The following is a 17,138-nucleotide window of genomic DNA, read 5'->3' on the forward strand; positions in this document are numbered from 1 at the left end:
AGTCCTTGAAAGGTGCCGAGGAAAATGGGGGAAAATTCCAAGGGACCAAGGCGCTGCTTGTTTCTTGTGTTTGCCATTTGTTCGCTTATTTCGTTGCAAATGAAAATGATTAGCACATTTTGTAGATGGAAAGCGAAAGGAAAACCTTTTTGGACATTTGCCAAGTGAGCGGCCATCGAAGTGAACGTCATCATTCATAAGCTTGTCTGCTAAAAATTGAAAACTTAATTGGAATCTGCAGAATCCCGCCAACCGTACGCTTGTTGACTCCTCGCACATATGCACTATGTTTTGTTTTTCCTTTTTTCGTATTCATCTACAAGTATTATGCAAAAGTTACACTTAGACGCAAAAAAAGTTCACTGAGAGAAATATCGGTTATTATACTCAAATATTATTCGAGATATCGTCGTATCATATTTTTCCAAGAAATACTTAAATTATGTACTTAAACAAATAATTGAAATAATAATAATAATAATTGAAAACAAAGAAACATAATGCTATCATCTAAATGTATGACTCATTACTTGTCAAAATACATTCTGAAATCGCAACAATATTTTTAATCTACTTTTATACAAGCTGTAGCAATTGCGAGAGAGGGACATGAATTTTTATAAATATGAGTTGTTTCAGTTCACTCCTGATAAGCCAAGCTTTGAGTTATGAAAGTATTTTCAATATGCTTTGAATCATTAGCGCCGGAGACTTTGTCAAGAGATGACTTTGTTTTTCACGTTTCTTCTGCCGCTGCTGATCAGCTTTGCGATCGGACAACAATATGTTTACCAGGTAAATCTGAAAAAATAAAATAAAATTATAATGGTATTAATACAACTTAATAATTGGCATACAGAACCAACATTACGGCGGTAGAAGCCCAGATAGTTTGGAAAAATTTCCTTGGGTGGTGGCCGTGCTGAACAAAGACGATTTAATAACTCGGTACATCGGATCGGGATCTCTGATTAAACCCAATGTGGTTCTCACTGCCGTTCATATCCTAAATGATATATCAGAAAATGAATTGATGGTGCGCGCTGGCGAAAATGATACTTCAACCACGCAGGATCAGCAGCATGTGGATCTTGAGGTCTTAAGGATAGTTGCACACGAACAGTTCAACAAGTACAACGCAGAAAACAATGTGGCCTTGCTGATTTTGAAGTCTAAAGTTACGATGACAAGGAACATCCAAACAATTGCCTTGTACGTGGGTGAAGGACAAGTCCAACTGAAGTCATGTTTCTTCAATGGCTGGGGCAAGGAGGAGTGGAACTCAAAGGATTATCCCACCATCCTTAAAAATACCAAAATAGAAATAATCGGAAATCCTACATGCCAGCAATTGTTGGGCCGGCCAATATCCACTCGACAATTTTGTGCCAATGGTTTACAGGGAAAGGATTGCAGTGGCGACGGTGGAGCTCCCGTGGTTTGCAGAATAGGTGAAAACCCCCCAAACCTCGCACAGGTGGGTGTGGTCAACTGGGGATCTCGCAAGCCAGGAGATAATACCCCCACCATCTATACGGATGTCTTCAGTCTGCGAGGTTGGATTCAATACCAGCTTAGGTTACCAGCTAACTACGTTCCCAAATAGATTGAAGATTTTAATGAGACTCAAATAAATGTTATGTAAAAATTATAATTATTTCTTCAGTCCAGTATCTTATGTCACAATCACGCAAAGAATGCACGACTTTTTTAAAAAGCAAATCAATCATTCCAATTCTAAGAAAATTGAGAGGTGGTCAATTGGTGTTATCAATTGAGAAATGAAATAAAGCATTTTAGACTTATCAGCTGAACGTATATATATGTTCATATTATATATACAACATGGTGTTTGAGTGATACTGAGTGATCATCAATAATTTTACATATAGGCTATAATTACCAATATTTATTCATTGTAGTTACGATATATTTTCTTTTTTACCTACCACGATTTTTGTCAAGTTTTCGCTAAGTGTAAAAAGCAAACAAAAATAATCTCGGCTAAAAAATTCGCTTTTGAAGGACGGCAGGTAGCTGAAACCTAGAGAGGGGGGTGTGGGGAGTTTTGTGGGTGAAACGCCGTTCAAAAGTTAAAGTGTTGCCATTTTTCATTTTTTGCACGTTACTTGTTTGTTGTTGTTTGTTTGTTTGCCGCTGCACAAAGGCGTGTGTGAGTGTGTGTGTTTGTGCAGGTGCCACAAATACAGGAAACATATGTGAGTTGCCTTTGCGTGTGAAAAAAGAGCGGTTCGAGTGCTTGTTAGAAAGAGCGCGAGTGCGGTGGGAAAGAGATGCCAAATGGATGTGAATGGACGTATAATGTGTGTGTGTGTGTGAGAGATCCTGAAACTCGTTTTGCCGCTAATTGGATGCTGAAGGTGTCCTCCACGTGTGTGTGTGTGCGTGTGTATGGCTGCCTGTGGTCATGTGTGTGTGTGTGTGCGGTGCGGAGTTGAAGTTGCCAAACATCATTAACAGCTCCCCGACACGCCCACCGCCCACTGACTTTCACACTCAAACAAAAGACAGGTGTACATTATCTTGACGTCTGATAAATCTTGTAGTTGATAAGGGTCGGATTGGCAGGTAAATTAACTGATTTTCACTTCAATCCTTAAATAAATTCAGTATTAAAAAAATACAATTTCCATAAACTAAACTTCTAAATAAAATAATATTTTAAATTTCTTTTTAATTACAATTTTTTAACTTAGTAAGAACTAACTGAAATACGGTTTTTAATGTATAAAGTATTGGCACAGAAACATCTTCAAGCCAATATTGATGGGAGTTTGTGTTAATAAAATCTAATTAAAATCCAGAACTCACCTCTTAATGAATATAATATTTTGAAATGGATAAAAAAATACAGTTATACAAATTAAGAAAATAATAGCTTTAAAATGTTTTTGAATTTTTCATGGATTGTCACAGAAATTAGGTTAGAGTTTCGGTTGGAATATGTATTAATGTATGGTTCGGTTTTAACCGAATTTAGTTAAAAGAGATTCTTTATGCTAATAGGAAATTAATGCTAGCTGCTTTATTATATTTTTTTGATGTAATAGGCAATTATTTGCAGTGCACCGGCTGTCTGCAACCGAAAAAAGCGCTGTCTCAATAATTACATTTTTTTTTGCTCGGCTGCCGCTGCTCTTGCAGCCACCTCTGATGATGAGATTAAAGTTTTGGCATAATGATGTCTCATTAAATTAAATGGCAACATTTCCAAACAAAACTGATGTAATTTGCCCGCCGTAGTTGCCTGATTAATGTGGCCTGGCTGTTGACTGAAAGGCGGAGGGAAATGTATCTGCTTGACGTAAACTGTTTGCCTTTTTTGATTTCACTTTAATACGCTCCCTTTGACGGCTTAAAATGTTTGCCATAAAATTGTGTATCAATATCAATATTGAAGGAGTGCACGACGAGTTGCCCTGGTTGCCCTCGCCATCGCATACACACAAATTGATATTGAATTACAATAAAATCTGCATTTATCAAAAGTTCACACACACACAACCACGCTCACCTGAAACACACGTATGGCTTATATGAAGGTATGTTTGTATGTACATACATGCAACAGTTGTAAGCCAGCATTTGTATGCGTGGCGTTTGGTAACCCTTAACCCTTTTTATGGCCCGGGCTTCAAGCCAAATACCAAGATGCAATAACAGACATAAAAAACAAAGCGGAAGAGTACGGATTTTCCTGAAAACGAATTTGTAATGTCTTCAAATAAATGCATTGGTTAACTTTGATCTTTTATAAAATCATTACATTAAGGGGTTCTTTTAAATATAGAAGTTTATTCCTGATAATATGTTTAAATTTCTTAATGTTAGGGTAATAAAGTCGATAATTAATAATCAGAATACTTACTTTAATGAACTAGGTAAGGAAAATCATTGGTAAAAACATTGAAATAAAAATTGTGCTTAAAATACAAATAAAATCATTGGTAAAAACATTGAAATAAAAATTGTGCTTAAAATACAAATAAAATCATTGGTAAAAACATTGAAATAAAAATTGTGCTTAAAATACAAATACATAAAATTAGAATGATTATTAAAGTATTTTTTTTTATTCATACACGTTGCTTGCTATATTAATTTTTTAAACGTCCATAGTATTTTAACATTGAACTTTTTTTAATATAAAGGAAATGTCTTCAATTAATAATGCCAATACTTACTTTAATGAATGAGGTATGAAAGTTTATAAGTAAAAGTATTGAAACAAAAATTCTACATAAATTTAAAAAAATGAGATTGATTTTAAAAAGGTTTCCTTTTCTGTTCTTGTATTATTACACATTCTGTTTTATACTATTTTAAAGTTAAAATACTTTAAAAAACCTTTAAGTAAGGAATTAAGTTACTTTTGAACTTATAGATTGTCTCCAGAGGTTATAAGTTAAAGTGACATGCATATTCCATCTTCGGCCAACTTCAAACAAGGTCGGATATACTTTTTTAAGTCGTGGCAGGAGGACTTCAAGGATGGCCTCCCAATGGGAGCATTTTGGGGCAAGCTTGGCCATTATGAGCTACTTAGCAACCGATTTGTGCAGCACTTGCCGCACCTCACGCACACCAAAGCACTCTCCCTCTTGGCATTAGTGTGTGTGTGTTTGTTGATCCCCCAAGTTGAGGAAAAATTTTGGAAGCAAATCGAGTCGAGTATTTGAAGGTTTTTGGTTTCAGGTCTTCACAGAAAACCATCTTCGGTTTCGTCTGTTGAATTGAAATTGCTTAATTTAGCAGATAATTTAGCCAACAAATTGTTTTCTGCCCCCCTCCCCCCCGCTTCTCCACCACAAAAACACACATTCAGGGAATGTAATTAGCTCGTTTCCTGTTTTTGTTTGCCATTGCTTTCGTGGCTTTGTTCGAGCGATACAAACGCTCCCATGTGGCTATTTGTATGCGATTTATGGAACCAACTTGGTAACGTCCAACTTGGCACTATTGTTGCGACAACTATTCAATAGCCTTCCCCTTTCTCCACGGGCACACTTTCACTCCCCCAATTCGACAAAGTCACGGTTTAATTGGGTCCTCCTTTGTCCGGAATTGGAGTTTTCTGGTTAACAATGCGTGGCTTTTGATTCCCAACTTGGGGACAACTTCAATCGCCGGTAGAAAGATTACTGCAAATGGTTATTGAATTAGTTGTAAGTGCAGGTATTACAAAATACTTGATTATGGTAGCTTAAACCCCATTTAACAGAACTTAGCTGCGGGGATTTCTATTTTATAGAGTAGTAATACATCATAATTGACATTCTAATTGCTAAATTGTTAGAATTGACTATAATACTAATTAAATTCCTAATGAGTAGGTGATAATTGAATGTTTTCTTTGTTAAAATAATTTTCTTTCATGTAGAAAATGATATTAAATCCATTATAATAAATTCTTGATCCTCTACTGCAGCTGAAAGACATTTAAATCAACTCCACCCATCAAAAATCATACCCCCATAACTGTGCTATAAAATATGGCACACATATTCATTTTTAAATTCTACAAATTTGTGCCCTTTTGCTTTTCATAATATTAACATATTCTGCTAAAAAGTTTGCAGAAGCCAGAATATATTACATGAAATCTATTTTCGCTGCAGTTTTATTGCTTTCGCATGAAAATGATGTGTAAACTAGCCGCAATGTTGCAATATGTTGTTTTCAAAATAGGAAAAGTTAAACTTTGTCGAATACATGAATATTTTAAGTAAACAAAAGCTTATGAACCGTAAAACAGAAATTTAAAGATGAGTTCATGCTGATTTCGAACATTATTTTGCAAGGGTCAACATATTTTTTCAATTTTCATTTTATTTTCATATTTGTGACTCTGCTAAGCCCCAGGGCACACCACAATATTCAATGTAATATTACTGCAATTGATTTGAGTAAAATAAAACACTTTCTTAATCAATTTGTTTGCAACAGTTTCCGTTTTGTTAAACAATTACTGTGGCATTCAGTAGTTATTTTACACATTTTTTGTATACAAATCCGATTGCCAGCCACACTTACATATGTTCATGTTCATTTATTTATAATATTTTACGGTTTGTTGAGTGCTTTCTCAGTATTATAAAAAATATTTGGGATTGTTAAGTTTTTGCAAGAGTTATGTAACAGGTTGTTCTTATAAAGGTATATAAAAGGATTAATTTTTTTTTATAGTTAAAAATGTATAAATATATATATCTCAAATTTGTTTTTGATGAAAGAAAAACTACAAAATAATCACAGGGTATGCCTGAGTTCAAACCTCTAATACTAGTTTTATTTCTTTAGGTCTCATTTTAATACGATTTATCTTTGTCAAGCTGATAAATCAATTTGATACGGATGTGTGAGTCGAATATGATTTATTGTTATCCTGGGTGTTCGCACTCGGTGAATCCTTCAACCTTCTGCCGATATCGTTATGATTGTCATTGTTTGCTGCTGCTGCACAATCTGGTTTATTATTTGGCAGCTCTTATCAATTGCAAAAATTCACAATGTGCATTCAATTTGCTAAGCGGCTTTGGGTGAGCAAAAATTGTAGTAATAATAATAATAATAAAACAATTTGCATATTATTATGTGCTCACTTTGATGGAATCATGCCAGAGGAAAATTGCACAGGGGAAAGAGAGATGAAAACACTTGAATGCTTGGGTAATAAATTTAAATCTGGACCTGAGAACTCCCAAAAGACTGTCGCCTGGCAAACAAAGGCGTTGAATTTATTTGCCCCAGAGCCTTGAATTATTTTAGATTTATTTACTTAAAGTCACTTTGGGCCAACTGTTTTGACAACTCAGCCTTGTGAGGCAGTTCGAGTTGAGTTGTCTCCGGTCAACTGGAAGAGCTGGTAAAAAAAGGGGATTTCTTTTTGGGAGTTTTAGCTGGGCTTCGTCCTTGGCCCGACAATCAATAATTCATTGACCCTCTGCGGCCGACAATGCACCAATGAGTTTATTTGTTTGTTTCCCTTTTTATTGTTACATTGTGGCTTCTTTTTATTTCAAGCGAAAGTTTACGATATGGGAAAGTATAACACAGATATTAGGGAAAGAGAATTTGAGTGTGGTTTTTTCTCAATATATAAGATAAGTTATAATAAAAAGTTATAATTGGAAATATCTAATATTTAATTTTTAATTGCCGATAAATGGATATGGAATAGGATTAGAACTAAGTTGTATTTTTCTGAACAGAAAAGTCTAAAGTAAGATAATAAATATAAGATATATTTTTTTTAACTATTTATAAAGCAAAATTTCATACCTATATGCATTATATGCATTTTCAGGGGGAGGAAAATTTAAGTTCGAATTTAGTTGGATTTTTCTGCATATATATGGTAAGTTATAATTGGAAATATCAAATATTTCAATTTTAATTGCCGATAAATGAATATGTTATAGGATTGGAATTAAGTTGAATTTATCTAAGCAGAAAATCTTAAAATAGGATATTAATTATAAAAAAATGTTTGTAACATTTACAAACCCATATTAAATACCTAATATTTCATCTTCAAATATATATTGTTGGATATCGCGTTTGATTTATGTTTGCTGCCTTACAAAGTCTCTGGTGTGTCAACACTTTGGGTGCGCCAAATGAAAGGGCTAATCAATAATTGAGGTTGAGTGCTGGCCAAAAATTGATGGGCCCCGAGCTGTGCGGGCTAATTGCAAATATTTGACCAGTGCATTTAACAGGCAAGTCCGCCATTCGAAATGCACACAATATATCCGATAATCCCCCTTCGATTTCGATGCCTCGGGGTCTCTTTTACTCCTTTGGCGCCTTTTGTCTGCGGCAGAAGCTAATTGCTTGTGTATTTGCTTTGTTGCATTAATAATATCCATATGCCGCGCAGTGGATCAACTCTCCTCTAGCACGCAAATCAAATGAAATTGAGCACAAATAATAATAATCATAATAATAATGATATCAGAGGCGAGTGACCCGTTCGCTAAGGCCACTCAATTTATGCAGGAAAATGTGCCAAACAATTATACCGATAAAACGTGATTGATTATGCCGGCATAGTGGCTCGCAGTTTTTCCGCTTTCCTTTCCTTTGCCGTTTTCCTCATCCACTTTCCCGGCTAGCAACGAATTTTCAATCAATGGAATAATTACGTGTCCTTTCCCAAACCCAATGGAGTGTGCAAAATTTTCAATCAACGAATGCGACTGCGAAGGGGAAATCTACTTAACCAAATTGATGACAATGCGATAAGTCAGAGACGGCGAGTTAAGCCGCTTAAATGCTTATAAACTGCCATGCCCCCTGCCCTATTTCCCCGATATCGGGCAATATATGTTCGGTTCCCATATTAAGCTGATTCTATGCCAATTGCTTGAGAGCGCTTTTACTTTTTTGGCCAGCTATGCGAATTATTTGTGATGCATATGCCGGCATCTTCACATCGCCGGGACCGGGGCCCTAGTTGTGCACTGAAAAAAATCATTAAAAATATTTACTTACATGCTTTATATTCCTTGCAATCTATTATGCATTAGGACAGTTTAAAAAACCAGAATTCGTTACTTTAAAGTTCATAAACAGGTAATTACTATTGATTTCGCAAGATCAGGATGTTTAAACTAAGTTTTTATAAAATAATAGTTGTTAGCTACTGATATTTATAGTTATTTGTATTTTTCCCAACTGTTTATCTATATAAAAATATTAAAACGCTTAGAGAAAACCCCGTTCTTAACGATCTCGATGATAGTCTTTTCGATCTCAAAAGTGAGCTAAAATCGACTCATAAATAAACCCATAGGTTCATGTTAGTTTTCCATTTATTAAAACTAACCCACATTCGATTAAAATAAAATTCCTTACTTACTGGTTAAGCTTTAAAAACATTTTAAATTTATTTATATCAATTTTTGTACTTATTTACTTAGTTTAACAAACAAATTATGTTATTTTTATTATTTTTTGCTGTGTGATTTTGACTTTGGTTCGATCTAGCATAAATTGTTGACATGCCTGGTCGCATTAAATTCAGAACCAGCACATACAACAATTTGGGGGGTGGCACAGCCCCTGGGACCCCCCTCCCCCCTTCCATTCCACTTTTACTACAGGTTGTGCGGCTGTGCGTGTGTGTTTATCCCGAGCATGATATTGTCGTAAATATATCAAATATTCGTATCGTGCCATAAATAAGCAAAATAAGCGACTACTTTGCTCTCATAATTGGCAATTTGCGTTTACCACTCGTTAGTTGGACTGCCCGGGCCTCTTTGACCCCGGATCCCTGGGATAACCTCCGTTTCCGGAAGAGTTACAGCTGCTTATTAGGCAGTGACAAGTGTCAACACCGGGGGCAGCGCATCACATTACGTATACGCCGTGTGGACGCCCTGCACAACCACAATTCAATTTCAGTTGTTCTCGATTGCAATTTGTCAAGTTAAAACCAGAGATGGTTGAGGGGCTTGGAGGAATCCCTTTCGAGCATCCAGTATCCTAGATATTCCACATACACCACGTTGTCCAACCGAAGCAAATTTTCAACTCTGCGGCTGGCCAACAACTTTCAAGCCACTTTCACTTCAAAGCCAAGTCAAAGCAAGCGTTAAAGGTAAGCACAAAGTTGGTCAGCTGAACTGCGAGAAAAAGTGGAAAATTAGGTAGCACATGGGGAAAAAGTTATTAGGATGTAAATTCAAATAGATTGGTACTAAAAAAATGTATTTTGAGTTTGTGGTTTTATAAAAAATTTTAAGTAATATGAAAGTTTTGTAGATCAGAATGCTATGCCTTAAGTATAGATAACATTTTAAAAGTTAGCATAGAACTATGACTATTATTTTAATTTTAGTAACATTTGAACTTTATTTTAAAAATATTTATACATTTTTACACACACACACATTTAAAATGTATATCTGAACAACTATGACTTTTATTTTAATTTAAGTAACATTAAAACTTAATGTAAAAAATATTTATAAATATTTTTTCCACAAACATATGTCAATTGAGAAGGTAAATATTTCAGGTTAGTTTATGAATTTATAAATGTTCAAAAGTAAATTGTTTTAAAAATGCTTTAAATAAGATTTATTTTTTAATATATAATGAATAGAATATTTCTGTTCTATGATATTTTTGATCTGATATGAAGATATATTTTCTGTGTTGAAAGGAATTTAAGAGGGTTAGTTTGGCATGTATTTTCTAGATTGCCACTGGACTCTTGACCCTCTAAGTGATCAAGGCATTCGCCCAGGCGAGGAGTAGTGGTTATTGCTCACCTGGTTCAGGATGGAACCAACACCTTCCGACTGACAGCCCCCAACTGCTGGCCCAGAACTTAAACTGGCAAACAACTCTTGACAAACAAACAGGATACTTGTGAGCAGGAGGAGCAGATGGGGCAGATGGCCCACCTGGCCAGGTGAAGTCAGACTGAAATCATATAAAAAATGGCACCTTGGGGCGAGAGAAACTCATGGCGGAAGTGATGATGATGCTGATGATTTCCGCAAACAAATATTTCGTTTGTTCATGGGGGATGAGTACTGCTGAAAGGAAAGGGAAAGCTCGGCATTAGGACAACATTAGCCCAACCAATTTTTTTCTGGGTTGCCCTGTTGCCGGCAGGTGTAAAAGTGTTTTTATTATTATTCTCTCTCTGTTTTTCTGTTTTTTTACTTTTTATTATTTTGGTTACCTTTCAGCATTCATGTGTGTGCGAGCGTGCATGTATGTACATTGTTCAACTTCCGGTTTGTGCGGTTTTTTGTTGCTCCCGGCGGCGGGCAAAACGAGCTCAGTGGGTTAAATGGTAGCATCTCCATCCCCCTTCCCCTTCCCCCGCTTGCCTCAACCCTTAGCTATGCAAATGGGTTAGGCTCGTCCGCAGCAAAATGCGGCACAATGCTGTTGCCCCAAACAAAACAAAATAAAACAAAAAAATTAAGCACACACAACAGCAGCAGCAGCCGGGCTTGCTGACAAAAAATAAAAGCAACCAAAATAAAATGCTTACAAAGAGATACAAAACTAAAAAACATAAAAAAAATAATAAAAAAAGGAGGAAACGCTGCTGTTGCAGCTCCTGTGCTTGACACTTGCAGATTTAGCGCTTCATTTGCAGCAGCAGCTGAACGAGATGGGACATACATACCCTACCATACCATACCATACCATATCATACCATACCATGTATATATGGTATAGGGTTAGGGTAGAGGGGGATTCCTTATCCTCATACAAATTTCATGTCAAGTTTTTGGTGGATTGTTTAACATAAGCAAGTGCTTGGGGCTAGGCAGGGATTTCGCTGGCTTTCACTTGGCATTTACATTCCCATTTTGTCATCTTAAAATTTAAACACACTTAATATCTGCAAATAGTTCCTTAAATAATCTTCAAAATTGGTAACAGTTTGCTGACTTGTTTAGCTATTAATATTTAAACTTTCGTATCTGTAGGGCATTAAACATACGAGTATTATGAACTGAATGAAATATTATTTATAATTGAATTAACATATTGGCGTTAATTATTTTCCAGTCAGCCCCTGAAAGCCAGGTTTAAAAACACAACGTTGTAATTTATTGAGTTTTGTTTGCGGGCTGAATTTTAAATTGCGCTATCCTTAATTTATGGACTTAAACGCAATATTTATTCGCTGAAAGTAAATGTAATTCAGATTGATTCATTTTGTAGTTTTAATTATAAGGTTAATGGTTTGTTCTTCAAGGTTTATAAATATTAATATATTTAGCCACCTCTTTAAGAAGTGATGAACACATTTTTTGAAAGAATTAGCGGCTGAATTTGAATGGCTCCTTAGTGGATTTTCACTTCCTGCTGTTTTTTCAACAAATTGCCTAAATAAACAGCATTTTCTGCTTTGCCGAATATCCTTTTTTTTGAAGGTCCTTTCTTGCTGTTTTTTGGTTTTTCGCTGGCTGACTGTCTGAAAATCGTTTGTCGCTTAAGCTACTCGCGCAATTCAAATTGATTTATAACGAAGAAATGCTTTATCAAGTCGATGTGGGGAAATGCTTGGCGGAGGAACCCCCTTTTAAAGGAATGTTTTTGTGTGTGCCGGCTGCCCCGACTAGATTTCTCATGACATTTGCCCCTACTTGCCGGCTATGCAGTAGCTACGATTCGGAAAATATTTTCCTTTTGCCGACGCTTTTCCTACGCTTTTCCTACGCTTTTCCGCTGCAAGGAAATTTGCGAGGACCATGGCAACCGATGCTGAATCGTGCCCAAGCTGCAGTTTGTTGTACGTGCACTGGCAGCCAATAGTCAAAGTTGTCATTTATATGCCCCTGCCTTCCCGTTTTTCTGGATTTTCCCCAGCCCCTTTTCACCCCTCACAGCCTTTCGATTTTCCGACTTTCCCTGGCGCGGGTGGTTCTGGGTGGGTGGTTCTGGTGCTGGTTCTGGTTCTGCTGGGGCCAACTGATTTATGGCACTCAAATGAACTTCGACGCTGACTGAATAAATTTTGAAGGCGACTTTTGTGTCGAGCTCTCGATTTGTTTGGCATTTTTTCTCGCTTTGCCAGCTCTTGCCACCTCGCTTTTCTCTCGCTTTTGGCGCCAAAAATTTCCTTTATTCCCCCACCTATTTTTCTAGCACAAATTCCTATTTGGTTACCTTAAATAAAGACATTTAATAATATATAAAACATATTACAAGCCATTTTTTAAATTAAATATATTATATTATAAGTAAAAATAAACATAATATAATAAAATATAATATATTTTAAGGTAAGAGTATAAATATTTTATATTTACACATATTTTTCGAGCACAAGCAGAAAAAGGTTACCTTAAATAAAGACACTGAATATAAAATTTAGCAAAATTCAAAGATAAATAAATCAAGTTACAAACCATTTTTAAAATGAAATATTTTTAAAAATCATTTAAAGGTTTATTGAGTGTGAATAAGCTAGATATCATAATAGAATTATAAAATTAAATATTTTAAAAAATCATTTAAAGGATTACTGAGTGTGAATAAGCTAGATATCATAATAGAATTATTTTCTTACTTTAATATTTTAAAATTTAAAGTTATTTCCTACTTTTTGGTCTACTTTTGTATTTTTTTTTGCAGATACATATTATTTTAAAATCTCAACTTAATTGCTAATTTTTCCCTGTGCAATTTTTATCTGTTTTTACTGATTTTTTAATGCCTGTTGTTCTTTGCGCCCGTCTTCTTCTTGTTAGTTAGTTGTTGCTTGTTTGGATTTATGAACCTGCCACAAATTCGTCAGCGAAAATCTCTGGCAAAATTTCTCCTAGCTCTGTTTTTGTTCGGTTTTTTTTGTTTTTTTTTTCGCGCTTCTTGTTGAGTTTGTCAAATTTTTGACATTGAATCTGCTATGCGGGTGGGCGAGAAATAAAAAAGGATAGCCGCAGGTGGAGGCGCTGAAGGATCTGCAGCAGCCAATGCAGTTTTGCCTGACTGATTTTTTCAGCCACGGCAACGCTTGGATTTATATTCATTTTTGCCGGCTACGTTATATTTTTTTTTTTAAAAAAAAGCTATGTGCTTGTGAAATAATTGATGTGCAAATGTTGAGAATTCAATTGAGTTCACCTTGAGTGAAAGTGCGAGGGGGGGGGGGGGGGGGGCGAAGTGGGAAAGCCGATAGATAGACAGCGACTTTCACTCTGACGCACGTTAAGTGTCAATGGAATGTGGGGCGGGAAAATGCAGGAAAATAGGTGGCGACAAGTGGGAGGTGTCTGCAAATTGGTGGTTTAAATTGATTAGGCTCTTAATGCAATCGATTATAAATTATTAAGTGCCTAGTTGGGGTTTATCATTTGCTGATATTTGATATATTGGCAGCAGAAAATTCATAACAAGTTCATGGTCAATTTGGGGTGATTAATAATTCACAAATATAAATTCTGGTTAGCACATGCATTTTGCTCTAAATAACTGATGGAATTTCTAACTATATGTTTAACTGATTAAAGTTCCCAATCTCTTTAGTTCCCAATCTCTTCGGAATGTAATAATTTCTTTTTTTGGGACTTACTACTTTTCAACGCATTTAAGGTGTGTTCTCCTGTTAAACTTGAAGTAAAGCCATTAATTATACGTTCGCTCTTTTGGTTTAACACCTACTTTTAGTTTTTAATCAGATGAGAGAACCGGGCTTTAAATATTTCCGAAATTGTATGAGTCTGGGGTAATATTTCACTTAATGGCGCCAAAAAGGAAGGGGTAATTTATTTTACAAAAAGAAGGGATGTTTTTCCCCTCAACTATGAAAATTAAGCAGTAAGTTTTGTGATCTAAGCAGCAAGCAAAATGCGCAAACCAAGTCCTTTAAATATATCCTTTAGGGATATTTTGAGGACTAAGAAAAGGACCAATTAGTACAAAAGACTTTCAAAGCAGTGGATAGATAGCAAGTGAAATCCCAAAAGGACATTTTTGTACTAACGAAAAGTACCATTTAGTACACGAATTTTTTAAAGCAGTACACGGAAATATTATTAAATTCCTAAAGGATATTTTTAGAACTAAGAAAATGGGACATTTAGTACAACAGTCTTTTTAAAAAGAAAACGTAAAGCAAGCAGTCTTTTTGAAACTAAGCGGAAAAAATATATTTTTTACAAAAAAAGGATATTCAACTTTTTTGTTTTTTCTTTTTGAAAACCTTAAAAAGAATCATGCACTAGATCAAACTTGATCATTTGGCTGTGTTAATTCTCAATAAAAAAAATTTAAATTTAAATTTAAAAATAATTTTAACTAGTGATTTTTATATTCACGCTTAGAAGAGGTTTTTTAAATCCCATAAAATTAGTAAAAGTTCTTGTTGATTTTTTAAAATGCTTGCGTTAAATCTGTGGTAATTTTTTGACATTAGGCAGACAGGATGTGTTGGGGAAAATAATTTCCCCAGGCTCTGCGAAGCTTTAACACACATTCGGAGTGCGGCGAATTGGGGTCCTGGCAAGCTTTTCCGACCTGTGATTGTGTGCGGAGCTGATTGCCTGTGTGTGTGTGTGCGTGTTGGCCAACATCGCGGACTGTTCGTATTGTTTTCGCAGTCGTTCATTTTTTTCAACGTGACTCGGAAGCCTTCGCTTTTACCTTCGCCTTCGCCTATAGCCGCCATAGTTCAGGCCGCCGATCTCAGTATTGTGACGGCAACCAGGGGCTGCGGAAGTGCCACACACTCGCGACCTCGAGTCCTTTTCGCGCACAACGGTAAATCGAGTGGGTCAGGCGGTTTTCCGAGTTTTCCGTGTTTTCCCTGCTGTTTTCCAACCTTGCCGCCGACGATGCAGGAAAAGGCGTAATTTTGAAGTGCGTTAACGAGCGGCGAGAAGATTCGCCGGAAAAAGGGGCTTTTCAATTGTACCCCGCGGAGTGAATAACGGAAAACAACAATAGAAATTTAAATATTCATGAACAGTGTCGATTGTCATCAATTGTGTGTGTCAGTGTGTGTGTGTGCAAAGAGTGTGTGTGGTTTTTCACATCACAACCGAGAAACATTGCGGAGGACATTTCCCGCTCCTTCTGCCAATCATTTAGCAGGCGACATGGAACATCATTGTCAATCAGCAAACAGGAAAAAACAATAACAACTAACAAACAACAAACAACAAACAGCAGATAGCAATAACAATAACAATAACCAACTGTGTGTCAAATGTCAGCCGCATAAAACTAGGATTTTGCATACTTAATACCCTTTTACATGCAACTGCAATTAGGCATGTTTAAATGCGTGGGGGGCATGAGTGCTCTTTCTGGGCTAAAAACAAAACCAACCAATTGACAGTTGACATTTGTAACGGATTAACCATGAAATTAAGCCCCCTAATCGCTTGCTCGTTCGTGCGTGTCCATAAAACTGTCAAAATGAATAAATAAACTGTCAATTGCAACCGGCCCTTTGGCGCCGCAAAGTATGCAGCCAAATGTGCCGGATTCCCACTCAAAAGCAAAAGCAAACATCGAACATTGAACATTGAACATCGAACATTGAACATTGAGCACACATACCTCCTTTCGTCCTTCGTCCTTCGTGTGATTTATGCTCAGCCAGGCGTGCAAATAGAAGAGCGGGCAGGTCCTGCTTTTATGCCCCAAGTGAGGTCGCAAAAATGACGCGAAAATCGTCAAGCAATTTACTCCAATTTTTTTTTATATGAGATAGATAAGGCACATGGAAAAATAATAGCAAATATAATTTATTGTGAAGTAAGCTGGATAGCTTAGGCTAATTTTGATGTAAAGGTGTGGAAAGTTATCATGCAATATTTGTGGCTTAAAATAAAAAGAAAGGGGTTTTTAAAACAATTTGTAGGCACTTTAGAATTTTAGCCCATTTTATATAATATAATACATTTTTAAACAGCCATTTATATCAGTTGCCATTTAATCATTAATTTTGGTAGACACAGTTTTATTATTTTTAAAGCTTTGTAAACCCAATTATTAAATTAATATTATTTAAACTAATACCAATGCTACATGCATTACATACTCAAACGAAGAATATTACTAAAACCTCATAAAATTAATTTAAAAATATTTATTTAATATTGGCTAATAACTTTTCCAAAGCCATGGCTTTTTTTTTTGCCTTACCAATGAATTTATGATATTTATACAAATGCTAAACAGAAATAAATCTAATAAAATCATGCTGGATAAAACTAATGAGGAGAATCACATGAACTGATTAAATTAGCAAGGGAAATTACAATGCTGTTTTTTCAATCGCAGTAAAAATCAAACAAATCATTGTGATGCCTAATTAGATATACCATTTCTGTTTTTTTTTTTGCCGTGTAAATGTGTGTTTTAGGCCTAGACCGAAATGTGGCCCAAACATGCAATCCAGCCCCCTGATGATGGCTTTAATGCCAGCTCTTTGGGCCATGTACAAGTGCAGGAAAGTGCTCGAGTTTGTTCCGCACTGGTTTTTGTTTGGTTTGGTTTGGTTTGGTTGGGTTTGGGCGAGTTGTGTGTTTCTGGTTTTGAGGGTCCAAAGAGTTGTTCGCGCTTTTGCTGCCACTGGATTAGCCGGCTTTCAAAAAGTTGCTGGCTCGCTGGCAGCAACTGTAGTT

At 35.9% G+C, this 17,138-nt stretch overlaps 2 protein-coding genes across 3 annotated transcripts in view; both read left to right on the top strand.

Moving 5' to 3' along the window:
* Positions 1–652: 652 nt before the first annotated feature.
* On the top strand, positions 653–1,654 carry LOC108008473 (phenoloxidase-activating factor 2). The gene is made up of 2 exons (XM_017072332.4): positions 653–795; positions 860–1,654. Exons 1-2 carry the CDS (start codon positions 724–726, stop codon positions 1,604–1,606), a joined length of 819 nt encoding a protein of 272 aa, XP_016927821.3. The 5' UTR covers positions 653–723; the 3' UTR covers positions 1,607–1,654.
* Positions 1,655–15,180: 13,526 nt separating this feature from the next.
* The window catches only part of dpr3 (defective proboscis extension response 3), a 52,868-nt gene continuing 50,910 nt past the window's right edge, over positions 15,181–17,138 (top strand). Inside the window, exon 1 of one of the 2 annotated variants that reach the window (XM_017090184.4) lies at positions 15,181–15,264. The gene's annotated coding sequence lies outside the window, so the exon portion shown is untranslated. Of the gene's footprint in view, positions 15,364–17,138 lie in introns of both variants that reach the window. The other variant, XM_036822667.3, reaches the window with a different exon arrangement.

This window comes from Drosophila suzukii, chromosome 2L, assembly GCF_043229965.1.
Source record: "Drosophila suzukii chromosome 2L, CBGP_Dsuzu_IsoJpt1.0, whole genome shotgun sequence".
Lineage (NCBI taxonomy): Eukaryota > Metazoa > Arthropoda > Insecta > Diptera > Drosophilidae > Drosophila > Drosophila suzukii.